We start from the raw sequence: 27,647 nt of genomic DNA on the forward strand, positions 1-27,647 counted from the left end.
AAAACACCCACAAGGTTAACACTTGAATATTATAGCTTATCAACATCTTCAAACCAGGATATCTGATAGTAACCATCTGCTTTCCATTCTTCCTGGAATGAGCTACTATTCTAACCAATCATACATCATCTTATGGACAGTTACAAGGGATCAAATGGTATCATTTTCCTTTTATAACCTAGCTGGGTTTTACAATCGCTAATTTTAATTTTCCTTCTAAAAATATTTACAGAAAGCACATAATATTTTTGAATTATTAGCAACAGTTGGCCTTTATGTAGAAGAACAAACACACAAAAGTAAGAGATTAGAGTTTCTTTTTGTTATGAGAGTTCTGATGACTGTATTGGCTTAGTAAGTTTATATGCTTGTGCTGGTTTTTTATTTTTACTTGAGCAACCATTCCTTGGTTTATTCACAGTAGGGGTGAGATCCTTGTTTATCTGTGGTTTTTTCATGCAAATGAGTAGAAACCATGGCAAGAAATAGGTTAAAGTTGATATAAAGTTATAGATAAAACCATTTCTAATAAGCATCTTAAATGTTTAAAATTGTTGAGAATCAGTGCAGAAGACCATAATGATATAAGAACTTTCAACAACTGGAATCAATCACAACACTCATAAATTGCTATAATACAACAAACGTGCAGGCATTATTACTTACCTGACATCATTACCTCCATGAGCAAAAGACCCAAAGCAAGCTGTCAGGATTTGGAGGAAGTGAAAAAGCAGATGCACCTCTGAAGAGTCCCGTTCATCCTTTTCTTCTTCAGCAATATCTTCATTGGGATTATTAGGATCTACTAACTCTGATGCCAATTTCATCTCTACATCACCTTCCTCTGCTACAATTTCGGCTTCAGCTACAGCATTGCAATAGCTGGAGTAACTGTCATAGCGAACCCTCTTTTTGGAATAAGATACTGTGTCCGTAACTAGCTTTTCACTGTCTTCTGGTGTTGACATGTCAGCAGCCTTGAAAGAAGAATGCACAGGCATCCCACATATGGCAGCTGTGTAACAAGTGTAGCTATTATTGCGCCGCAGTAACTTGTAGTTATTTTCTTGCGAAGGCCTATCTTCATTCCCTCTATCTAGATGTATTTTGTGCAGCAAGTCTTTGTACAATCCTGAGTCTTTGTGCACAGTGTGGTACACATGGATGTCACTCTTCATGTGGCCATCAAAATTAAATGCACCATTGGAGACAGGTGATTTCACCATACTGTGAGTCATTGAAAATGCTCTTCCTGAAACATTACAGAAAAAACTTATTTTGCAAAAGAAATTCAAAAGGTTTGCAACACATTTTACAAAACATTGCCTCTTTATTTTCTATTTTTTTCATCTTCATTAGCATGTGCATCATCATCATTATTATTATTATTATCATCATTATCATCATCATCAAAACTGTATGAAGAAATACAGGCTTTGTCCATACATTTATAATATAATAGTAAAGACATGACAAATTGAAAAGGAAAGGTAAAAAGAACATGGAATCAAATTTGTTGTAAATAGTGCAAGTATAAAAGTGATAGCAGGCCAATTTGAAAAAGCCCCTTCTGCCATTCCTCACAAAGTTGCTGCAGTCCAAGAAGGCGGGATGGCTGGTCAAGGGAGCCAGGAAAATGACCTAGCATGCTTACATCCTTTGTTTCCATCTTTTCCCTCATTTCATTTCATTTCATAATTATTTGCCATTGATTTAGATAAATTAGCTTTATCCTGATGAGGTCCTAAATATTAACCTCTATGTACTGGTGTTATGATGCCCAATAGTTAAAAGATTTTGTCTCTGTGACACAATAAAGGTAGAAACTTGAAACAAGTCATTGCCCATTTTATTAGGATATGATAGTTGATACAATTATACAATTGTATCATAGCGGCCAGTTGTTTCGCTGGATTTGGCATTGGTTACTAGTTGGGCCCCACCCAGGGGCCTAGGACGTTGTAACGTATTTTCGTAATATGCGTGCAGATCCAAGCAGTGCGGCTTTTTGCATTTGACTGATGGTGATTTTTAAATGTAATTCCAGTGCTTTTGGAATAGCACCTAGTGTGCCGATTACCACTGGAATTACCACTGCTGGTTTGTGCCATAATGGTTGAATTTTGATTTTTAAGTACTGGTATTTCGTGATTTTTTCATATTCCTTCTTGTCGCCCCTGCTATCACCTGGTATTGCAATGTCTATGATTGTAACCTTATTTTTCTCAACTAGTGTGATGTCTGGTGTATTATGCGCCAGTATTTTGTCCATTTGTATACGGAAATCCCACAAGATCTTGACCATCTGATTTTCGGTGACTTTTTCAGGCTGATGTTCCCACCAGTTTGTTGCTGTTTTAATATTATAATTTTTGCACAAATTCCAATGGATCATTTGTGCTACTGAATTGTGCTGCAATTTATAATCAGTCTGCACGATTTTTTTTACAGCAGCTGAGTATGTGATCAACAGTTTCATCAGCTTCTTTGCAAAGTCTGCATTTGGCATTATAATATTATACAATTGTATCATAGCGGCCAGTTGTTTCGCTGGATTTGGCATTGGTTACTAGTTGGGCCCCACCCAGGGGCCTAGGACGTTGTAACGTATTTTCGTAATATGCGTGCAGATCCAAGCAGTGCGGCTTTTTGCATTTGACTGATGGTGATTTTGTCAATTTTTAACTGTTTTAAATGTAATTCCAGTGCTTTTGGAATAGCACCCAGTGTGCCAATTACCACTGGAATTACCACTGCTGGTTTGTGCCATTTATTATTATTATTATTATTATTATTATTATTATTATTATTATTATTATTATTATTAATAATAATATGAAATGAATGAAGATAAAGAAAAAGGAAACACTAAAGAACAAACACCAACAGATATTGCTTAATTAGCTGAGAAAATAAAGCATCAAATGGAAGATGCCGAAATGTAAAACACGTTTGCCAAAGCTGAACCAAGTGAACTGGAAAGAATTGAGAAAGGTACTAAAAAAGGTCAATGAAGCTGTGCAAACCATTCAAACCACTACATTAGCTGAAACAAACCAGCTGATGTATGCAGCAGCCTTCATAACCACCAAAGAATTGGGTTTGGAAATACAAAAGAACCAAAGAGGCAAGAAGAGGAAGCCTAAATGGAAAATTCGGTTGGAATTGAAGATCAAAAAAATTCGTGGAGACTTGAGCAACTTAAAGAACCTAAGGCAAGATCAACTACAGAACAAGCAGGTCAAAAGCAGCCTGGAAGTAAGATACAATTTGGAGAATAAGGAGATTGAGGTAGTAATTGAAGAGCTGAAGCAGAGTGTTGTTGCCGTTGCTGAAAAGATTAAACGGAGTAACTCAGTTTAAGGAAAACTCACAGTTCAGAGCAAATCAGCACCAGTTTTATAAAAGAAAGTGGAGATGGAGTAACAACAAATGAAAAGCCTGATAGAGAGAAAGCTCTGAAATTCTGGAAGAATTTGTGGGACAACAATAAGAACCACAACAGAAATGCAAAATGGATCAAACAGATTGAGGATTCTATTAAAGTGCATAAAATGGAAGATGTGAAAATAACAAAAGAAATGGTGCAAAGACAGTCAAGAAAAGTGAACAACTGGAGTGCACCTGGACCAGATGAGTTACATGGCTTCTGGTTAAAGGCACTTACAAGTGTGCACAAAAGATTGGCAGCCCAAATGAACCAGATCTTAAAAACACCTGAAAATGACTGGAAGGACATTTTTGATCCAAAAAGATAAAGAAAAAGGAAAGGATCCTGGAAACTATAGGCCAATCACCTGTTTGCCAACAACATACAAGCTCCTTACTGGTATCATTGCAAACCAAATTTATGGATACTTGGAAAGAAATAACTTGCTTCCTGTGGAACAGAAAGGATACTGCAAAAATTCAAGAGGAACAAAGGACCAACTGCTGATTGACAAGCTAATCCTAAAGAATTCAAAGAAAAGACGAACCAACCTGTTCATGGCTTGGATAGACTATAAGAAAATGTTTGATTCAGTTCCCCCATAGCTTGATCAAGAAATGCCTGAAAATCTCTGGCATCAGCAGCAATATACAAAAATTCACGGAAACTTCAACGAACCTCTGGAAAACAAAGCTTATAGCTAATGAAGAAGAACTGGGTGAAGTTGAAATTAAATGAGGCATTTTCCAGGGTGATTCCCTTTCACCCCTATTTTTTATACTCTCAATGCTACCACTGACAATCATTTTGAAGAAGATGAACTATGGATACAAACTTGCAAAGAAATGACTGAAAATTTCGCACTTGGTGTACATGGATGATTTGAAGCTGTTTGGTAAAACAAAAGCTGAACTGAATTTATTAATTGAAAGCACAAAAGAATTTAGCCAAGACATTGGTATGCAGTTTGGAATTGACAAATGTGCAACAATGGCAGCCAAAGCAGGCAAGGTCATAGAGGATGATGGAATAGAACTTGAGAATGAAGAAATTATAAAGGCAGTAAAACCAGAACTACAATTACTTGGGGATTTTAGAGGCCTCTGACTTAAAGCATAATAAAGTCAAGGAATTAACTTCAGCCAAGTACATTTGATGAATTCGCAAGATATTAAAGTCCAAATTGAATGGAGGAAACATAATAAAAGCCATAAATACCTGGCCTATACCTATGATTCGATACTCTGCAGGAATAATTGACAGGACCCAGATGGAGTTGGACAATTTGGACAGAAAAACAAGGAAGACAATGAATCATGCTTTGCACCTAAAAGTGATGTTGACCGAATATATCTACTAAGAGCAGAGGATGGTCAAGGACTCCTACAAGTAAAACAGACTGTGGAAGAAGAAAAACACAGCTTGAATGATTACATCCAGAAAAGTGAAGAACCAATGATTAAGGAAGTAAATAAAGGAGGCCTTTTAAAGACAACTAAGTCAAAAGCTGAATATAAGAAAGAAGTAATTGAGAAGCGAGCTGAAAATTGGAAAAACAAAGCTATGCATAGCCAATACTTGAAAAGTATTGTAGGCAAAGCTGACTAAAAGCTAACTTGGAACTGGTTAAGATCAGGAGCACTGAAAAAAGAAACAGAAGGCTTTATTTTGGCAGCTCAAGAACAAGCCTTAGCCACAAACTGCATGAAGGCAAAAATTCAACATGTTACCACCAACAGCAAATGTCGCCTCTGTAATGAGAAAGATGAGACAATCGACCACTTGATCAGTGGGTGCAGCAAAATTTCACAAACTGATTACCTACAACATCATGACCCTGTTGTTAAGATCATTCACTGGAAATTGTGCCAAAAGTTTGGATTTGAGTACAGCAAAAACCACTGGGACCATCAGGTTGAGAAGGTTTTAGAGAATGAGAAAGTCAAGATCTTGTGGGACTTCAGAATCCAGACTGACAGGCACTTAGCCCACAACACACCTGACATAACAATAGTTGAAAAGAAAAAAGTATGGTTCATTGACATTGCAATACCTGGAGATGCACAGATTGAAGATAAACAGCAAGAAAAAAATCACAAAGTAACGGGACTTGCAAATTGAAGTTGAGCGACTTGGGGAAAAAAATTGTGTGTTGTCCCAATTGTAATTGGAGCCCTTGGAGCAATACCCAAAGGGCTACCTCGCTATTTGGAAATTTTAAATTTATCAGACTTGAATATTCTGATTCTACAAAAAACCACCCTATTTGGAAAAGCTTATATCCTCTGACATTACCTTAACAGTTCCTAGGTCCTTGGTTAGGACTCGAGTTGTTGAGCTACCAACCAGCCCCAAAGGCTGTGAATCTCAACAAAGATTAACCACACAATAATAATCTTGTAAAGATCTTGTGGGATTTTCGCATACAAACAGACAAAATACTGGCGCATAATACACCAGACATCACACTGGTTGAGAAAAATAAGGTCACAATCATAGACATCGCAATACCAGGTGATAGCAGGGTTACTGAGAAGGAACATGAAAAAATCGCAAAATACCAGGACTTAAAAATTGAAATTCAACGACTATGGCACAAACCAGCAGTGGTAATTCCAGTGGTAATCGGCACACTGGGTGCTATTCCAAAAGCACTGGAATTACATTTAAAACAGTTAAAAATTGACAAAATCACCATCAGTCAAATGCAAAAAGCCGCACTGCTTGGATCTGCACGCATATTACGAAAATACATTACGATGTCCTAGGCCCCTGGGTGGCGGCCGACTAGTAACCAATGCCAAATCCGGCAAAACAACTGCCCGCTGTGATATAATTGTATAATAATAATAATAATAATAATAATAATAATAATAATAATAATAATAATAATAATCGCAATGATCCCACTATCAGTAATCTTAAAAAAAATGAAATTAGGCTACCAAACAGCCAAAAAAGCTGAAAAAATTTCGCATTTACTATATATGGATGATTTGAAACTCTATGGAAAGTCAGAAATAGAAATCCAATCATTGACAAATACAGTCCGAGTATTCAGCACCGATATTTCAATGCAGTTTGGCATGGAAAAATGCGCCACTGTATCCATAAAAAGGGGCAAAATCACTGCATCTGAGGGAATTGAAATGCCCAATGGCCAACTAATTAAATGCAAAGAAAATGAAGCCTACAAATACTTAGGCATTCTGCAGTTGGATAATATCAAGCATGGAGAAGTAAAAACTATTGTCAGACGAGAGTACACCAACAGAGTTAGGAAAATTTTGAAATCTAAATTGAATGGTGGAAATACAATCAAGGCCATAAATACCTGGGCAATACCAGTTATAAGATACACAGCTGGCATAGTTAACTGGACACAAGCTGATTTGGACCTTTTGGACCGAAAAACCAGGAAACTAATGACAATGCACTACAGTTTACATCCACGTGGTGATACTGATAGACTATATCTGCCCCGAAAATCAGGTGGCAGAGGATTATTACAAGTGAAGCAAACAGTTGAAGAAGAAAAACGTGCACTGGCTGATTATTTAAAAGAAAGTCAAGAACATCTATTAATCGAAGTAAAGAACAAAAATCTACTGAAGGCCCAACAGACAAAACAAGAATACAGAAAAGATGTGATAAAATCAAGAATGGAGAGTTGGCAGAACAAAGCACTGCATGGTCAATTTCTGGAAAAAATAAAAGATAAAGTGGACAGGGAACAAACTTGGTTATGGTTAAAAACAGGTACATTAAAGAAAGAAACAGAGTCACTAATCCTGGCTGCGCAAGAACAAGCTATCCGCACAAATGCCATTAAGGCCAAAATCGAAAAATCCTCTGATGATGCCAAATGCAGACTTTGCAAAGAAGCTGACGAAACTGTTGATCACATACTCAGCTGCTGTAAAAAAATCGCGCAGACTGATTATAAATTGCGGCACAATTCAGTAGCACAAATGATCCATTGGAATTTGTGCAAAAATTATAATATTAAAACAGCAACAAACTGGTGGGAACATCAGCCTGAAAAAGTCACAGAAAATCAGATGGTCAAGATCTTGTGGGATTTCCGTATACAAACCGACAAAATACTGGCGCATAATACACCAGACATCACACTGGTTGAGAAAAATAAGGTCACAATCATAGACATCGCAATACCAGGTGATAGCAGGGTCGCCGAGAAGGAACATGAAAAAATTGCAAAATACCAGGACTTAAAAATCGAAATTCAACGACTATGGCACAAACCAGCAGTGGTAATTCCAGTGGTAATTGGCACACTGGGTGCTATTCCAAAAGCACTGGAATTACATTTAAAACAGTTAAAAATTGACAAAATCACCATCAGTCAAATGCAAAAAGCTGCACTGCTTGGATCTGCACGCATATTACGAAAATACGTTACGACGTCCTAGGCCCCTGGGTGGGGCCCGACTAGTAACCAATGCCAAATCCAACGAAACAACTGGCCGCTGTGATACAATTGTATAATAATAATATAATTAGACTATATGTTTTGACTGAAGCATAAAAATGTTCTACTGTTGGTACAGCCACAGAAATATTCCATATTCCTGTTCTTTATCACTAAAAAAGATGAACTGTCCACAGAGACAGGTTTGCAGTACTTAGAAGTAAACAATACAAGATTAGGAAAATTGACCAAGAATAGTAATGCATGTGAAATATACTAGCAAAATTAATTAAGAGGTAAGAAAGGAAGTACTTCTTTGTGTGGCACTGGGTGAAGCATAGATATGAGGATGATGCATAATTGGCGAGGTCTGGTGGAGGCTAGAGCTGTACATAAGCCTGCATATATATTATTCAGAGAGAAAAAATATGCCAATTATTTTTTTGCTTGTATTAATTGTTATAATTATAAATTTGTTAGAGGGCTAGAGAATTAATACATAGCAGTCTGACACAACACATAAAACACCTATAGAGAAACAATACGTAAGTTCTTAATTTCTTACCATATGGTACACGTGGATGACTACCATTTGCTATATTATCTGATACACCAGCATCCTCTGTTCCACAGCTAGTCAGGGGAATAGTACTTTCATCACTTTCTTTTACACCAGGAAGTTCTTTAAAGACAGGTATATCCTCTTCTTGAATTTTGTCAATGCTTTCATCAGATATTTTTGATAGTGCACTTTCCTTCTTTAAACGACCTAGATAAAATGCAGGAGTTTAGAAACAATAATTCTTTTACAGAACTACCTTTCATGGTCACCATGTCTGATGTCCTTTAAGCAAACTGACCACAGTGATACAATAATTTACTATTTTGTTAGCTAGAGACACAATTGTTATATAACTTTACACTAATAAATCAAAAATGTTTTTAGCATAATCATCAACTATTTCATTTGGAATACCAAACTTTAATCTGTCTTCTTAATTTGTACTTCAAAGTATATTGCAAAGAAGAAATATTTTGGCTAGGACCAAAATGTTCCGCACTTAGTTAAAAGCAATCATGTAAAATTTAATTCATTTTACATACAATTTGCATTTCTTGTATGTAATAAAATTGCATTTGGGATCATGCTAATTTTTAAAATGCAAGCAATAAAATACCAGTCTTACAGCACTCAATAAACAAATACCTATAGTATGTTATTAAAATATTATAGCAGTGGTGCAGAAGTCCTCATGCTAAAGATTTAAAATAAGATTATTTCAACCCATCATTTTATGAAAAAACATACTTGCTATTTTTCTTTTCATCCATGGACATACAAATATCCACACTAAGGCAGCAAATGCAATTGATACACCAATTGATATCAGTGTTATTGCCCATAAAGGAAGTGTAATTCCTAGGACTGAAAAAAGAAAAAAATGAAAGTGCATTTCTTATGTCAGCTATCATATCATATCAGCTAACGGTTATGTTTTAGAGGATCTGTAATATTGTTTCAGAAATATAAGCCATTAAATCAGAAAATTAAGTCACTTTCTTTGTAATGCAAGAATATACTGTACTTTGCGGAGTATAAGACACACTCCCCCCCCCAAAAAAGTGGATGGAAATGTCTGTGTGTCTTATATAGCGAATGTTGCCAAAGGCCCCCCAACCTGCCAGCCCCCCCTTAGATAGGCCTCCTAGAATATCGCCTATCAGCTGTTCCAGGCTGCGGGGATTACCGCAACCTATCGGCACCATGGCCACCCATTGCCGCTGTCACCTATCACCGCCTCCACACATCCCATTTTCGGCTCATTCCAAGTGGTGGAGATAGGCAGCAGTGGGCCAATAGGTGACAGCGCCGATGGGCACTGCCGATCCCTACAGCCTGGAAGAGCTGATAGGAGGTATTCCAGGAGGCTGATCCAACTGCCAATCAGCTGTTTGTGCTAAATCAAGCTGTGCTGAAGCTGACCACATTGCAAGGAGGCAAATTGTTGGGAGGCAGAGGCAGATTTTTTTCTCCCTTGTTTTCCTCCCCAAAACTAGGTGCATCTTATACTTTGGAGTGTCTTATAGTCCAAAAAATATGGTAAATTATTTTACAATAATACCAACAATTACAAAATTATTGGTATTATTATAAAGCAGAAGATTGCATCCCATCTCTCTTTTTTGAGTTACACAGAAAAATATATTATGACAACTGAACTTATTAAAATTTATATTAAAATCATAAAACACAAGAAATATTATGTTGTGCTGGATTTAATGTTTAACCTCTCATAAGGAGAATGGAATTCTTATACTAATTAACTTAAATAAAAAAATGGATATATGTACAGCAATTGCTGTTTTCCAAGCCAAATATTGGAAGTATTGTGGCTAATTTTTATTCAATCTTGGCTTGCAGGCATTACCCTTTTGATGGGAAAAAAAGCCAGGCTAAATTAAGGTAAGAAGAGTATAAAATTACATTCTCTGTTCCAAAGGACAATACAATCTTTTCACAGCAGATTCCATCTACTCACCTGGAGCACCTGTATACATTATCGAGAACACATTAATAGTTATTGTAGCAGCATAGAATACTGGAAGAGCACGGAGACCATTTGGTACTGGATCTTCCTACATTTTAAAAAATAAGAATTTTGAGATGTAATTGATAAAATCAGATTGTTTTTAAAAAAATCAATACATTATGCTCCAAACATTTTTAATACTAAAATTATTTGTCTGCTTGGAAAAACATGCAGTAATCAAAAGGTAACCCGTGGCTTCCGAATTCTGGCATCAGCCCCATCATAAGAAAAAAATTCAGAATTCAGACAATATACAATGTTGATCTGCTATATGATTTAAATTTAAAATTATAGAAGGTTAATTTTGGCTGGTTTAGTAATCTCTCTTAGAAAAGGTAAAAGTTGACATTGATAATGAATATACATAACTAACAGCTTGTTATTAGGTAGACATATAATATTAGATATATTGTAGAATAAAAAAATGATGGTCCCATCAGTCCAGAAAAGTGGAGCAAATACTTCATTTTATAGAATGGTGGTAAGATTCAAAGATCTGAATTATTTCCACTGAACGAAATATATTCCCTAATCTATTTCGTAACTTATCATTCTTTCAGATGTTTGACCTCTTCATAAACTAGCAAGAACTTTAAAAGCCAAACACTTCTTAATTCCAGGATGCTTCTCTTCTTGATTAGTTAAATAATTGTATAGGTTAACTGGAGCAGGGGAAGGCCCTGGGAAGCTTAGAGGAAGCCAGGTCCACCCGCTCTAGGCCAGCGATGGCGAACCTTTTTTGGCTCGCATACCATAAGTAGGAGGAGCACAGGGGGGTCGTGTGCAGGCATGCCGCACCCATAATGCAATGTGCGACACACACCCCCAGTGCACATGAGCGCACTACAGACATGACCCCCATTTTTTTGCATGCTTTTTCCACCCTTCCCAGGCTCCAGAGGCTTTATAGGAGCCTGGGGAGGGCAAAAACAGCCCCCCCCCAGAGGCCCTCCGGAGGCTTCAAGGACCTTCAGGAGGCTTCCCTGCAGCCTTTGGAGCGCTCAAAATGACTTTCCGAGCAAACTGGAACTCCATTCCTGAACTTCCTGTTTGCCCATAGGGCCATTTTTTTGCACTCCGGAGGCTTAGGGAAACCCATGAAGCCTCCGGAGGATCTCGGGGGGGGGGGGGGAGGCTCTTTTCGCCTACTCCAGGCTCCTATAAAGTCTCTGGAGCTTGGGGAGGGCAAAAATGGCTTTAAAAAAGGGTGAACTCAGCTTGCCAGTGCCTTGCGTGCCCTGACAAATAGCTCCGTGTGCCACCTGTGGCACGTGTGCCATAGGTTCGCCATCCTGGCTCTAGGCCTTGCAAGGCCTCCCACTACACCTGAGACACTTGATGCAACACTTCCTGCCCCTCATGATCGATAGAGCGCTTGGATACACTTGGTCCCTACAGCACTCCCCCCCCCCCGCCCAAGGTTCCCACAGACCTTGTCCCTGCTTCCCACCCAACATACCCTATTCCTACTTTGCTTAGCTTTCAAAGATTTCCAGAGTTTCGGAGCTTGGGTTTGCTGGTCCGAATGCCAATTTGGTCATTTTCCAAATGGCCACATTGAATAGTGATTGCTCAGAAAATGGTGGCATTTCCAGGATCACCTCACATTACCCAGCAATGAAGCAGTCTGTTCTGCTTCCTTAACACACTGTGTCCAGAGCTTCCCAAAGAAGTGCACATACCATGTTAGGACAGTAGAACAAATCACTCCTTCCATAGGCTACATGGCTGCATCCTGAAATAAAGTGCCTTTTCAGTGCTGCTACAATTCAGTGCATCTACTTTGAAGCCACTGGGATGGTATTAAGTAGCCTAGCAGTAAACCAACTTGGTATGCTTTCCTAATCCAAGCTCTGGAGCTCTTGAAAGATAAGTGAAGAGTATAGAGCCGGGGTGGCGATCCTATGGCATGAGTGCCACAGGTGGCATGTGAAGCCATTTGTCAGGGCACACGAGGCGCATAAGTTCACCCTTTTTTAAAGCTATTTTTTGCCCTCCCCAGGCTCCAGAGGCTTTATAGGCAAAAAAGAGTCTCCCCTGCCCCCACCGAGGCTTCATGAGCTTCCCTGAAGCCTCCGGAGCGCAAAAAAACGGCCCTATGGGCAAACCAGAAGTTCAGGGACGGACATTTTGAGCGCTCTGAAGGCTTCAGGGAAGCCTCCTGAAGGTCCCTGAAGCCTTCGGAGTGCTTAAAACGACTCTCCGAGCAAACCGGAAGTCACTTCCGGTTTGCTCGGAGGGTTGCTTTGACTGCTCTGAAGCCCTGAAGCCTCCTGAAGGTCCCTGAAGCCTCCGGAGGGCCTCGAGGGAGGCTGTTTTCACCCTCCCCAGGTTCCTATAAAGCCTCTGGAGCCTGGGGAGAGCAAAAAAAAATAATACAAAAAATTTGGGGGTTGCGCCTGTAGTGTGCGCATGTGCACTGGGGGTGGTGGTCATGCATTGCATTATGGGTGTGGCGCACCCGCACATGACCCCCCCTGTGCTCCCTCTACTTATGGCACGCGAGCCAAAAAAGATTCACCATCCTGGTATAGAGCCTGGGGTGAGAAGCAGGCCAAAGAACTGTGAGGACATGACTGGGGTAAATGGAAAGCAATAGGCAGGGGGGCATTGCAGTATCCCTGTGGGTCAATTATAAAGGCAGTGAGAGTACTGCAGTAGTCGTACATTCGGGACTGGGTCAAAAGTAGCTTTTAGAGGATTGCAATCAATTACTTATCAATGACTATTATACTTAATGTGTCCTTCTATGTTCAGTAAAAATGATTGTTGTACCTGGAGAGTTACTGAGAGTTTCAATGTAATTTTTAGAGTAACATTAAAATATACGTATGAAATAGATAATTTATTATTTTAACCAAAAGTTTAAAAATTGAGGATCTAAATTTTTTAACCAACTAGGTATGCAGATATTCTTATTATACAAATACTATTATGCAATTATTACACACATGCTTAAATGTCAGATATATCTTTAGAATGCTGCTTGTACTCTGCAGATACTGCTTGTGTTTCATTATAATTTGCATATCATTTTCATTTTATTTTTAGCATTATGGTTTTAATGCAATATTCTTATTCTGTTCTTGTGAATCCGAGTGTGTAGACATACTGCAAAATAAATATAAACATAATTAAATGCCATCGCTTTATTATCCTATAATTTATAACCCTGTAATGCCTTTCAGTGTGCCTGATCAGAATGAGGTATAACAAATAGCATCAATGCACTGTTAAAAGAGTACTAACCTTATTTAAGATGAAAAATCTGATCAAGAGAAACAGCGCACCAGACATCATACCAGATAGTAGTGGGGAGATAAACCAGGAGGCAACTGAATATAAAAATTTAAAAATATTACATTCAATAATTGGCAAGATCCATCCAATGTAAAATTCCACCAAAAAAGAACTTGTTCTTTATGTCACTTTCTAATAATTGTTTAAATCGACTCAAAGTTATTTTTTAAAAACTTCAAAATTTGGCCAATGTAAAGTTGTTTGAATACAACTGATTTTAATAGAGATGTTATATGTCTACTTATACTAAATAAATTTATATTTAAAAGTATCGTATTTTTCAGAGTATAAGATGCACCCTCCCCCCCGTAAAAGAGGATGAAAATGTGGGTGCATCTTATACACTGAATGTAGCTCCACCCACCCACCAGCCACAACCCTTTGGCCTCTGCCTCCCAGCAATTTACCTCTTTGCAGCAAACTGGGAAAATGGGGATTGCGGAGGCTGCAACAGGCTATAGCAATCCCTGCAGCCTGAAAGAACTGATGATCAGGAGGCCGAGCTTAAACTGAAATTGAAAGTGAAACTTGCTGTTTCTCCATGAAGCAAATTGCTGGGAGGTTTATTTTTCTTGTGCTAATCAGGCTGTTTGCTGCAAGGAGGTAAGTCAATAACTATAAATGCCTATAGAACAGCGATTCTCAACCTGTGGGTCGCGACCCTTTTTGAATGACTTTTTTACAGGGGTTGCCGAGGAGCCTCCCATGGAGAGGCTGGTGGAAAGCTGGCCCGAAGGGAAGGAGCGGCTCGGGTTCCCTGCATGGCGGAAGGAGAGAGAGGTGTGTTTGTGTGTGGGGGGAATGTAGGAGCCGAAATGGAGGCAAGGAGGGGAAAAAGAGAGACGCGCGCAGCACAGGGGACGCTGGGAAAGCAGCTCACTCTGAGTGATGGAGGTTGATGGACAGAGCTACGGAAGCCAAGAGGTACCATTTCTGAGGTGTAAAACAAGGCAGGGACAATAAAATAAAATAAAGGAACGTGGGATGTGCATACGCTGTGATTTTCTATTAAGACTGTTAGCATGGGTTAACAGTCTTAATAGGCTTTGACCCCTCTCCTGCGGCTCTCTGCTGACCCAATCGCGCAATCTGCTCTCTGCCCCGAGAAGGCACAAGTCTCCCACCTGCTTTTGTGATTCCGCGTCCTTCGCAGGCAACCTAGTGTTGGGAAGAGCTCTAGCTCTGATCTTTTGCGCGTGCAAAATACCCTCCTGGGCTAGAATCAAGGCGCAGAGGACAGCTCTCCTCCCGCTGTTGTCACTGCGCAATGAGGTAAGTAATTGGGTACGCAGCAAAAGAGAGTCATGCTGCTCAGGAGACTCCTCAGCGCCAGACTCAGGTCAGCGCGAGCCGCAGTCCCTCTTATGTTGGCTCTGGAAGGAGGAGAATGGGGAGCAGCAGCAACAACTGGTTGGGTGCAGGGAGAGAAGAACTCCAGTTCTTCTGTGCTGCACAGGGTTCTCCTTGCGCAGGGCTCTGGAACTCTTCCCTCTCTGCTTCCAGAAATGGCTGCTCCGACTCTTCCATGAGTCAACATGAAGAGGACCGACCTGAGTCTGGCACTGAAGAGTCTCCTGTGCAGCGGAACCAGCTACTCACTTCTTAGTGGCAGCAGCGGAAGTAGTTGCTGCCCCGCTGCCGTGATCTCAGCCCAGGAGGATATTTCGCTTGCATGCACAAGAAAGAGATAAAAAAGAAAAGGGGAGAAAGAGAGATAGATTGAGAGAGAAATGAAAGAGACCTGGAAGGAGAGAATGGGAGAGAGGGAAAATAGAGGAAAACAAATTAGAGGGAGAAGGGGGAGAGGGAGAAAGAAATGAAAGAGAGCTGAAGGGAGAGAAGGAGAGAGAGGTAAAAGAGAGGGAAACAAATCAGGGAGAAAGAAAGGAAGAGGAAAGAAAAAAAGAAACTAACTTTCTCAGACCTCTGACAAAAGTAATGGCAAGCTAGATCTCTTGCCAAGAAAACTGCACTTTGCCAGAAGGCACAAATTGGAAGGAAGTCTTTTTTAAAAAAAAAAAAAAAAAAACCAATGACGGCAAAAAAATGCATTTGAAAATAAGATTATTTATAATTTTGGATAACGTATTATATTGGCAAACTCAAAAGAAATCAAAATATATATCCTGTTACAATCTTGCCAGCTTCTATCAACTTAAGTGTTCACTATGAAAAGATTACAGAGAAGCTATTTCCTACAATTAATAACTTTATTTTGGACTTGCTATCGTATTCAATGAGAAAGAAAGACAAAGAAAGAGGGAAAGGGAAGGAAAGAAAGAAAGGAAGAAGAGAAAGGCAGAGGAAAAATAGAGAAAAACAGAAATGAGAGTGTGGAGGAGAAAAGAGAGAGAGACCCTATTCCCACAGAAAACACTAGCCATGAAACCTTGGTAGGCATGTCTGGAGGGGGTGTGTGTTTGTCATGTCACTGAGTGGGAGTGATATTGAGTTGGCCACACCACCCAGGTTTTGTGGCACCCGATGTTACATAGTAGCAACAAAAATAATTTTATGGTTGAGGGGTCACCACAACACGAGGAACTGTATTAAAGGGCTGCGGCATTAGGAAGGTTGAGAACCACTGCTATAGAATGTTCAAATTATTAGATTTATTTTTTAAAGACTGCTTTATTATTGTTCTAGACAGCTTTAAAAAATGAAGCTTTTTAAAATAAACCCTTGATCTGAAGAGGCCCAGTGCTATTGTATTTTTTTTAAATAGCAGAGAATAACTATACTTCCAGAAAGTACATCAATTTTAGCAGCATCTGTTTAAGTATAGTCTGAAATGTAACACTACAAATAGTGTATATTGTCTGTGCTGTTTGTTGCAAGGAGACAAATTGTTAGGAGGGAGAGGCAGATTTGTTCCCTTTGTTTTCCTCCCCAAAAGCTTCGTGCGTCTTATACTTCAGAGCATCTTATACTCTGAAAAATACATTTCCTACATTTCATCAGATTTTTTTTTACTCTGTGCTCACAAGTCAAGTTTGCTTAGTTTTTCTTTGTATTAAAATGTTCATCTTACTTTTTTAGTTTTTTTCATATAGCTTTTACTATTTAAAATCAACACAGGAGTTCAATTTCTTGAAGTTAAAAAAACCCTTTAAAATGGGGAAAAAAGATTGTGTGTGCCTATGTTTATGTATGTACCAGTATGTATGTAAAAGTGGTTTTATCTACTAGTACAAATAATGTCATATAAATTAACTAAATAAAAGTCCTACTGAAGTTTATAAATAATGAATTTATACATGTAGTCTTCGACTTACAACCATAATTGAGCCCAAAATTTCTGTTGCTAAGTAAAACATTTGTTAAGTGAATCAATGCAGTTGTTAAGTTAGTTGTTAAGTGAATCTGGATTCTCCATTGATTTTGCTTGTCAGGTTACAAAAGACAGTCATGTGACCCCGAAACACTTAAACCATCATAAATATGAACCATTTTCCAACTGTCCAAATTTATGGGACTATGGGAAAGCTGCAAAGGTCATAAGTGTGAAAAATGGTCATAAATCCCTTTTTCAGTGCCATTGTAACTTTTAATGCTCACTAAATGAAGTGTTTTAAGTTGAGGACTACCTGCAGTTTAAATTCTTAAAAACCTTTAAAAATTAACAGTAACATATACTTTGTAGGAATATAAACATAACAAAATTCAATTGAACTTTATGTGAAAACAATATGCATATCCCTAATTTTGATCTACTCTACTAATTTTACCAAATTTAATTGGTTGCGGAAGGACATCAACATATAATATTTCAATAATACTAAAAGTTTTCATAGCTTAACACAATTTTAAGAATGCTTTATTTTTTAATGCAGCTGTGTAACATTAGAGAGCTAGTTTAGCGTAGTAGTTAGGGCAGTGTTTCTCAACTGTAGCAATTTTAACTTGCTGAATGGAGAATTCTGGGAATTGAAGTCCATGTTATTTTAAATTTACTAAGATTTAAATTAGATTTAGATTTACTGAGAAATGCTAAGTCAAGATATTAGGCTAGAAACTAAGAAATGTAAGTTCTAGTCCTGCCTTAGGCACAAAGCCAGCTACTGGTGGGTGACCTTGTGCTAATCACTTTCTCTCAGAAAGAAGGCAAAAGCAAACTACTTTTGAAAAATCTTGCCAAGTAAACCTCAGGGTCTTGTCAAAGTGGTCTCTGAGTGAGAATCAGACATGACTGAATAAAAGATTTTCTTTTACTACAAATAGAAGCATTTATATTATACATAAAAACTGTAATATGGAATTCCGGCCCTGTGACATCTGAAATTGCATTTCAATTTGTAAATGACTTTTGTCTTAATTAACCCTGAGATTCATTAGAACAAAAATATATCATATTGCTCAAGCACTTTTTTCTTCCCTTTCCCTTCAGAGAGATAATATAATTCTAAAAGGCTAACCTCTAACCCAATACATTATAGATGCATAGACATTTAATTATCAGAATCTCTGTCCATTTCTGGCTATGCTGTTTGGCGAGTCTAATTTTTGTATATTATCTTAATATACAATATAGTTTACAGTGATGTTTGAACTATAAATACTAGCATTCTGGACAAAACTTGACAACTCGTAGTTTGCACAAATTATCTGAATATAACGATCACATAAAAGCGTAATGAAATTCTTCAAAACACTTTTTAAAATTCATTGCATTTTATTCATAAAGAGAATATAATTTACCAATCTTGACAAGTTCCATCCATTGGACTCCTTGTGTGCCGATTGCAACTAATGAAAAACCAATGGTTGAACCTACTATACAATGAGTTCCAGATATTGGAAGTTTCAAAAATGATGCTATCAGCTGCCAAACAGCAGATCCTAAAATGTAAAGAGAACAATCAAGATAGGGTATTTTAACATTCTGGAGTATCAGAATTTTAAGGCATTTATAGTCCTGCAAAGGCAGGAAGAATAGTGTTACTGGATGCTACCAATTCAACTTAGAAATAATTTGCTCTCTACTGATTTCATTTCAAAGAGTCTCAATTTCTGTAATATAATAAAAGATCTTCAGGTTAGCAAATATTCTTACATCATCATATATCTTTTATTGTTCCACTTTTATTAATACATCCACTTAGTAAGGACAAACAACTAAAGGTTCACAAGTATATTTATTTCTTTTGTTTGGGTAATTTCATCATCAAATATGGGATTCTTCTAACTATCCAACCCACACCATTTTCAGTAATCCCATCACTATCTACCATTTCAGCATACCTGACAGAGTTCCACCTATATCATATTTCAATATGATCCAGTATCTCACTCATAGCGGTAGAAAGACATAGTTTATGCAACAAACTATCAATTTTATATAATTAGAGGCTAATACTTTTGTGAATCTATTGGATTACTACTGCTAGTAATTCTCAACATGTTACTATAATTGGGACCAAAATTTCTGTGCTAAGCAAAATAAATGGTTATGTGGGTCAGGCCCAATTTTAGCTTCTTTGCCATGGATATTAAATAAATCACTGTACGTCTTAAGTCCATCATGCAGTCATTAAGCAAATCTGGTTCCTGCATTAACTTTCCTTGACAAAAGCCAGCTGGCAAGGTCACAAATTGGGATCTTGTGGACACTGCAAGTATCTTAAATCCCTATCAGTTATCTAGTGCACCAATTTTGCTGGTGTGACATCAGAATGCTGCAATAATCATAAATGCAAGGTCCTGTCATAAATCACTTTTTCAATGCTGTTGTACTTTGAATGTTGCTAAAGGAATAGTTTGTAAGTCAAAGATTACTGTATTTCTTTCCTATGCTTCAACCACTTCAATAAGGATACAATCCAGCCCACAAAGGAGATATTACAAGGTAATAAATTGTTGGATGAAGTGTATAAGGTAGAAACAAAGAAACATTCAACTAATCTGAAAGGAAAATAATATTGATGGATAAAGTAATCCTTGTAGTAAATGTGCTCTTGTATTAACAAGCAATGTTTTTCTTTTTGAAACAATTAAGAAATGTAACAATGTTAAATATTTACAAGCAATAATAAGCCAATAAATTTACAAAAGTGTTAGACTCTATCAATTTAATGTTATATTTTAGTTCATTTGTTTCATTATCTGGAACTGTACACAATAAAATTTGATTTGTTGATTACCATTGAAGAAATAAACAGGGCTACTAGCATAATTTTAAAGAAAGTCACACCAATGAATTGCAGGAAATAACTCAATAGTTTAAAGTGTACAGGAACAAAAGAGAAGGGTAGGCACTGTAATAAATAAGGGAGAAATGAAGGAATCACATGTGCCAATAAAAAACTATTCATATGGCATAGCACACTTCAAAAAACACTCGTTTTTCAATTCTACTTCTGGAATATTTTGAACAAATTAACTGTCATTCTCAATAAAATCAAATGGGATAGAGAGGCGAAATCTGATTAAATCTGGCCTTTATATGATAGATAAATCTAAAACTAGAATATACTTTGCTCTAGAACAGCGGTTCTCAACCTGTGGGTCGCGAAAAGGTCAAACAACCTTATCACAGGAGTTGCCGAGGAGCCTCCCGCAGAGAGGCTGGCGAGAAGCCGGCCCCAAGGGAAGGAGCGGCTTGGGTTCCCCGCCTGGTGGAAGGAGAGGTGGGGGGGAAGTAGGAGCCGGAATGGAGGCGAGGTGGGGGGAGAGACGTGTGCAGCACAGAGGATGCTGGGAAAGCAGCTCGCTCTGAGTAACTGAGGTTGATGGGCAGAGCTACGAAAGCCAAGAGGTGTAAAACAAGGCGGGAAAAATAAAATAAAGGAACATGGGATGCTTAGCATGGGTAACAGTCTTAATAGGCTTTGACCCCTCTCCTGCGGCTCTCTGCTGACCCAATCGCACAATCTGCTCTCCAACCCAAGAAGGCACAAGCCTCTCGCCTGCTTTTGCGATTCCACATCCTTCGCAGGCAACTCAGTGTCGGGAAGAGTTCCAGCCCGCTCCAGCCCTTTTCTTGCACTCATCTCTTGTGCACGCATGCTTGTTGCCAAAATACCCTCTTGGGCCAGGATCAAGGTGGAGGGGACAATGACTCTCCTCCCGCTGTCGCCGCTGCGCAATTAGGTAACTGGGTCGCCACGCAGGAGACTCCTCAGCGCCAGACTCAGGTCAGCGCAAGCCGTGGTCCCCTTCGTGTTAGTTCAGGAAGGAGGAGAATGGGAAGCAGCAGCCTCAGTGGGTTGGGTGCAGGGAGGAGAGTTCCAGTTCTCCTGCGCTGCACAGGGCTCTGGAACTCTTCACTCACTGCATCCAGATGGCTGCTCCAGCTCTTTCCTGAGTCAACACGAAGAGGACTGACCTGAGTCTGGCACTGAGGAGTCTCCTGAGCAGCGCAGCCAGTTACTCAGTGGCGGCAGTGGAAGGAGTCACTGTCCCCATCGCCGTGATTCCGACCCAGAAGGGTATTTTTCTTGCACGTGCAAGAAAGAGATGAAAGAGAAAAGGGGAGAAAGAGAGAGAGAGAGAGAGAGAGAGAAATGAAAGGGTTGGAAGGAGAGAATGAGAGAGAGGGAAATAAATTAGAGGGAGAAGGGGGAGAGGGAGAAAGAAATGAAAGAGAGCTGAAGGGAGAGAATGAGAGAGGTAAAAGAGAGGGAAACAAATCAGGGAGAAAGAAAGGAAGAGGAAAGAAAGAAAGAAACTAACTTTCTCAGACCTCTGACAAAAGTAATGGCAAGCTAGATCTCTTGCCAAGAAAAGTGCACTTTGCCAGAAGGCACAAATTGGAAGCAAGTCTTTTTTTTTTTTTTAAACAGAAATGGCAAAAAAATGCATCTGAAAATAAGATTATTTATAATTTTGGATTGCGTATTATATTGTCAAACTCAAAAGAAATCAAAATATATATCCTATTGCTGTTAGTACAATCTTGCCAACTTCTATCAACAAGAGTTCACTATGAAAAGATTACAGAGAAGCTATTTCCTACAATTAATAACTTTATTTTGGATTTTCTATCGTATTCAATGAGAAAGAAAGAAAAAGAAAGAGGGAAAGGGAAGTAAAGAAAGAAAAGAAGAAGAGAAAGGGAGAGGAAAAATAGAAAAACAGAAATGAGTGTGTGGGGGAGAGAAGAGAGAGAGAGAGACCCAATTCTCACAGAAAACACTGAGCTCTGAAACTTTAGTAGGCATGTCTGGGGGGATGTCATGTGACTGGGTGGAAGTAATGTTGAGTTGGCCACACCCACCCAGGTTTTGTGGCTCCCGGTGTTACATACTAGCAACTGAAATAATTTTATGGTTGTGGGTCAATACAACATGAGGAACTGTATTAAAGGGTCGCGGCATTAGGAAGGTAGAGAACCACTGCTCTAGAAGTATTAAATAATACTCACACCAAGGTGAGGATTTCAGTCACAAATATATTTGGAGTGGTTTGATACCATTCGTATCAACCAAGCTGAACAAGAATTTATGATTTTAAAAGTAATAAAACTATAATAACATTCCCTCTCAAAAAATATTTTTTGACTCTTAACATAATGTCTCATTCCCAAAGCTTACTGTTTGATAATTTATGATCCCAATGGATATATTTTTGGGCAACCATAAACTAGCACAGCGATGAGGATGCATCAAAGGAATGCCTTCTAGTAGTGAAAATGTTTGGATCAAATGGTTTTAAAGTTCATTTGACAACCACAGAACTTAAATTAAATACAACTGATGAGACAAAATTTTAACTGAAACCTATTCTTATACAAATACATTGTATTACTGAGATTCTTGTTTTGGTCCTAATCAAACAGATACATCAAGTATTAACAAAAATACAGGTTAGCAAGATAAATCAAATATTCTAATGTTACCTAAGCCATACTTTGTATTGAAATATCTCGCAGAATGTAGACCTATATTCTAATTCCCCTAAGGAAGAATGAAATGCACCTTTCATAAATAAACTTGGACATTATATTTTAAGCAGATTCCATTGTTTTGCCATTCATCTAAAATTAGATGTAGATATTTAAAATATTTAATCATTATCTGTATTTAATCAACAGTCAACATACTTTAAATAACCTCAATTTTCAGAATTAATTTATTTGCAACTGCATATAAGATTCCATCTATTTTTAAAAGATAAAAATTAACATAGCTACAAATAGTAGAATGTTTTTTAAAGATGCCAGTGAAAGTCAGGAAACATATGCTTTTAAATGAGATGTGTATTTTTTTATCTGCTAGGTTAAAAACAGGAAGTAATTTTTGTTTTCACGATCAAGTATGATGAAATTTAATGCAGCATTTTATCCTCAACATTTTGTCTTATAGTTAAAAATTATATAAACTAATGAGTCAAAATATAGTACTTGACAGCCTATTTAATGAAGATTCCAATCCTGCTCTGAAGCCAAAAAAGGAACATCTATACTTTCTGGTTATTGCTGTTATCTGTCTTCAATGCTCATTCTTCAGTGATAGGCAAAGGTAGCATTCAGAAAAAAAATTCTAGTTCTCTTCTATGTACGCTTCAAGTGGGAGGGAGCAATAGTGTAACTGCATAGGCTCAGAATTGTAGATAGTTCCAGGACAATCAAGTCAAGCTCCCAAGAATAATCTCCTGTTCCTCAAAATGGATCACTGCAAATATTCTTATATGTCATCCCTTAAGGGCAATCTGATCTGCTCACTAGAAACAGAGGGCTATATTCTCTTGATAAAATCAAATCTCCCTTTACCTATTCATATTTGCATTGTTGTGTGGGGAAGAAAATAGGAGCTTCTTCTAGCTTATTTTCCCCAAGCTCCAGTGTAAAGAAAGGAAATTACTGTTCTCCCATAACCCTCACCATGTTCCAAAGAACAAGAAATACTGATTGTAAGCACAAATATAATAAATTAATAAGACAAGCTACTAGTTTAAGATTTTTTAAAATAAAAATTCATAAAACTGTAAATACATGTCTGCCACCATTATTGTTGAGTATACTACAGTGCTATATAGCAATAGCAATTAAGACTTTTGTAGCACTTCACAGTGCTTTACAGCCCTCTCTGTGGTTTACAGAGTCAGCATATTGACCCCAACAATCTGGGTCTTCATTTTATGTCTTGCCAATATCTTGTTATATATTACTTTTTAAATAGTTTTAGAATCTCATACACTATATTGAAATAGTAAATAAACAGAACCTTAGTAAGTCAATTGTATTTCTATTTTTTAAAATTTAATAAGAATTGGAGAGTGACAATGAGAATTTCTTTTCTAAAACAATATAGTTAACTATAGTTAACATTAAACTTGCTCTAAACTTGGTTAAAAACAAGCTATAAAATTAACTTCTATTAAAGTGGGTTCCAATAAACTACTAAAAACATCTGGTCAGGGAAAGGTTTGCAGCACCTGATTCCAAGGCCGGCTTTTGATTTCTCAATAATAAATTCCCCAATCTCTACAGGAATTTTGTGGATTGAGAAATTTGCAAATTATTACTTAGTTTTGCCAAGAGGATATAAGAACTTTTAATTGTTTGAAGAAAATAATTAAATGCTTAGAAAAATAAGGTTACTTACCAAACATTGCACTGACTTCTCCAGCCATAAGTAGACCTGTTGAGTTGTCATAATAGTTCACATCAATTATACCTTTACGAATAGTTTCACCTACTTTTGCTCCTAGCAATACTGAACCAGTAGTTTCAAAAATTGAAGCTAGGATGCAGGCTTGGCGCAAAGTAACTACACCAGAACCCACAGCAGTACCAAAAGAATTGGCAACATCATTTGCTCCAACTGAAAATGCCAAGATAAAAGCAATGATAAAACCCGCAATGACCATCCACAAATATTCATCCAATGCCATTTTTCTCCAAGTGCTCTTGTAGTTAGGGTTCCCGTTTAAAACTATTTTAATTAGACAAAGCTTAAAGGTAGTGAGCAGATTTAAAAGCTGATTTTATGCACACAATGAGTTCTCTCTGGAAAGTGCTGTGTGGTACTGGAGCGTGAAGAAACTGCTAACTGGTGATTTTCAAGCTACTGTCAATACTGTTTGTTTGGCTCAATTCAGACACCAGCGAGATCCATTCCATATTTTGCTTCAGTAGGTTTACAGTTGTAGTGATCTCTCCTGCAAAAAGAAAAAAAAACGATGAAAACCTAGAATCAAACACTATATAATTATAAATAAGAAAATCTAGAATGCCATATGATACCTTGGTAACTATACATAAAATGGCTGAAGTCAGATTACAATTGACAGTATTTAGGGATATTGATAAATTATAATTGAAGCTGTTCTACTTCCTAGAAAAAAACTTAAATAGAGATATAGGCATAATATTTTGATCTTCACCAAGTATCTGTAAAAAAGAATATATTAAATTAATCTTTGATTAAGCAAGAATGGCCTTTAGCAAGAATGCCTGCTAAGCATAATGAAAGCGTAATTAATCAGTGTAGTTCAAAACAACTTGAATGGGCTTTTTTTGCCTAAATTTGTCATACTTTGTCTCTTGTAAAATAGCAGAGACTGGTATTAACTCCTTGTACTGTTCAGAAAACTGAAAGTATCCTTGTTGCTTAACTAATTAAGTTTATAATGTAAAGGTTACTTGATCCAGATCTAGCAATAATATATTGTCTGTTCTGCTAAACATAGTTTGGGACACATTGAAATACACCACTTGAATTACAATAACATATATTTGATCATAAACAGATATTTCCATTATAATCCTTGAAAAAATGAACTAACTCTGAAACCTACTATTGCTTTAACATATATAAGATTTTACTGGTAATATTTTGTGTCTGGTAACTCAAATTCTATTCTGAGAAAAGTTAAATTCTGCTATTTGAGTGAGTTTTGAATACTTGACAAATGACGTAATTCATTTGTGTCATTATATCTACATATTATATACTACCTAGGACACTGAAGCCTCGCACAACTATCAGAATCAGCTTCTTTATTTTACTAGTGTGCCCATTCTGGCAGTTCTTGTTTAACAACCATAATTGGAATCAGCAACTCAGTAGTTAAAATTGCTAAGTGAAAAATCATGTGACTTTGAGTACGATCCTACTTCAGCTTTCTTTTGCTTTACACACCTGTGAATGTTATAAATGCGAACACTGGTTGCACAGTAACCTTTCCATAATAAATACAACTATGAACAGTCACTATATGAGGCAGTTGCTAAATAAGGACTACTTGTACTATCAACAATGTATGTTTAAAAGAACAATTCCTGGAAGTACTGTATCTCCACAAAAAAGGATGCTCTGGCACTCTTTTTAGGTGTATAAAGCATCTCTTCCTACAGTGACTATAGTGATTGTAGTCTACTCTCTTGGAAGCCCCTCTGATCCCAACACAGGTAATCATGTGATCATTCTGAGATACAACAGTCTGACGGAGAAACCTGCTTTACTTTCAGCCACTGTAAAATATCCCCAAGTTATTTGAAGGTATTTCAGTTGCTTTGCAAACAGGTCAGCGGAGTCCTTCGGGATTGGGTGGCATATAAATATATTTAATAAAAATTAATAATAAATAAGCTTTACTATTTTTATAGTAAAACATTTTTCTTACTATTTATATCTAAGTTCTATCTTTTAATTTCTTAAAAGTCCATTTATCTGGAACACCTTAAAAACAACTGAAATAGTATCTCAGCAGCAAGCCTTAGAAAGGCAAAGAAAGTTGACACATTCTCCTGCTCTGAAAAGTCCTGGAACACTGACCTTATTCTACAAGCCTAAGAGAAAGGACAGGATGTTAGCTCTATCACCATGGTGAAATAAATGCACCGTGATGAGTCAAAAATGAACTAGAATACGTCCAATATAAAAAAAGAATTCAATTATTAACTGTGAAAGGTAAAGTCTCTAAGTCAGATTCAACTCCTGGCAATTTCATGGTCAGAATCTGGTTTATTATTATTTTTGGGTTTTTCTTTGTTTTTATTTTAATTTCTGCATATAGGTGACAGCTTTCAATTTCCAAGTGACTTCCAAAATAAGTGCTATCTAGGTCTGATCCTCCTTAATTTTTTATGATCAGCTAAAGAAATTCCATAAATCTGCCTTGTAACCCTAACCCTAACCCTAACCCTAACCCTTGAGAGATCCATATGTATTACAACCTGAATAATTATAACTGGCCACTGTGGTCAGTAATACAATGGTTACTCAAAAGGTCAGAGACCTTGGAAAAGACATGTAGAAGCATTTATCAGAAAAAGACACGCAGGGACCCTCTTGACTCCTTAGTATAGAAGAGGAAGGAAAGTTAAAACTCAGACAGCCTTGCAAAATTCTCTTACTGCAACCTACCTCAAGTATAGAAAATCCTTATTTAACATGCTTTCATTCAGTGACCATTATGATGATGGTGCTGAATGAGAGGAACTCACTATGTGCCTTTGTATTTGCAACTGTTGTAGCATCAATAGAGAATCCAGCAGCAGGTTGCAAATAGAAAACTGAGGCTACATTGGATTTGCCTAACAATTGCAACTGGGACTCCTGAAAGTGCCGTCATAAGTAAGTGGAGTTACATGATGTTGTGTCTTACAACCATATTGCTTAGTAACAAAGTTCTAGAGTTCAATTGTCATTAGTAAGCAAGGACTATCTGTATAAGACTAGTTCTGTGGAGTCACAGAAAGGTCTCATCTGATCTATTTCATATGACTGACAAAAAGGAACAGGAAAAAACAGCTGATTATACTAAGCCTGTCAGACATATGTAGTGGATATAAAAAGTCTACACACCCTGATTTTGAAAATCAGACCAAGATAAATCATTTCAGAATATTTTTTATTTTTAATATAACATAAGCTTTGAAAAACAAATTTAAATATTTTGTGTAAAATAATAATAAAAAACCCCTTGTAATAATGTGGTTGCATTA

The 27,647-nt window shown here is 37.4% G+C and overlaps 1 protein-coding gene across 4 annotated transcripts in view; it reads right to left on the reverse strand.

The window, feature by feature from the left end:
• SLC20A2 (solute carrier family 20 member 2) overlaps nucleotides 1-27,647 on the reverse strand; it is an 85,799-nt gene that overhangs the window by 19,861 nt on the left and 38,291 nt on the right. For all 4 annotated transcript variants that reach the window (XM_032236758.1, XM_032236757.1, XM_032236760.1 and 1 more), the window contains exons 2-8: nucleotides 24,301-24,856; nucleotides 18,455-18,595; nucleotides 13,706-13,791; nucleotides 10,406-10,502; nucleotides 9,175-9,291; nucleotides 8,431-8,634; nucleotides 667-1,255 (exon numbers count right to left, since the gene is read on the reverse strand). In XM_032236758.1, coding sequence (XP_032092649.1) covers nucleotides 667-1,255; nucleotides 8,431-8,634; nucleotides 9,175-9,291; nucleotides 10,406-10,502; nucleotides 13,706-13,791; nucleotides 18,455-18,595; nucleotides 24,301-24,589 — 1,523 coding nt within the window. In that variant the 5' untranslated portion in view covers nucleotides 24,590-24,856. The remainder of the gene's footprint in view (nucleotides 1-666; nucleotides 1,256-8,430; nucleotides 8,635-9,174; nucleotides 9,292-10,405; nucleotides 10,503-13,705; nucleotides 13,792-18,454; nucleotides 18,596-24,300; nucleotides 24,857-27,647) is intronic.

Source organism: Thamnophis elegans, chromosome Z, assembly GCF_009769535.1.
Source record: "Thamnophis elegans isolate rThaEle1 chromosome Z, rThaEle1.pri, whole genome shotgun sequence".
Lineage (NCBI taxonomy): Eukaryota > Metazoa > Chordata > Lepidosauria > Squamata > Colubridae > Thamnophis > Thamnophis elegans.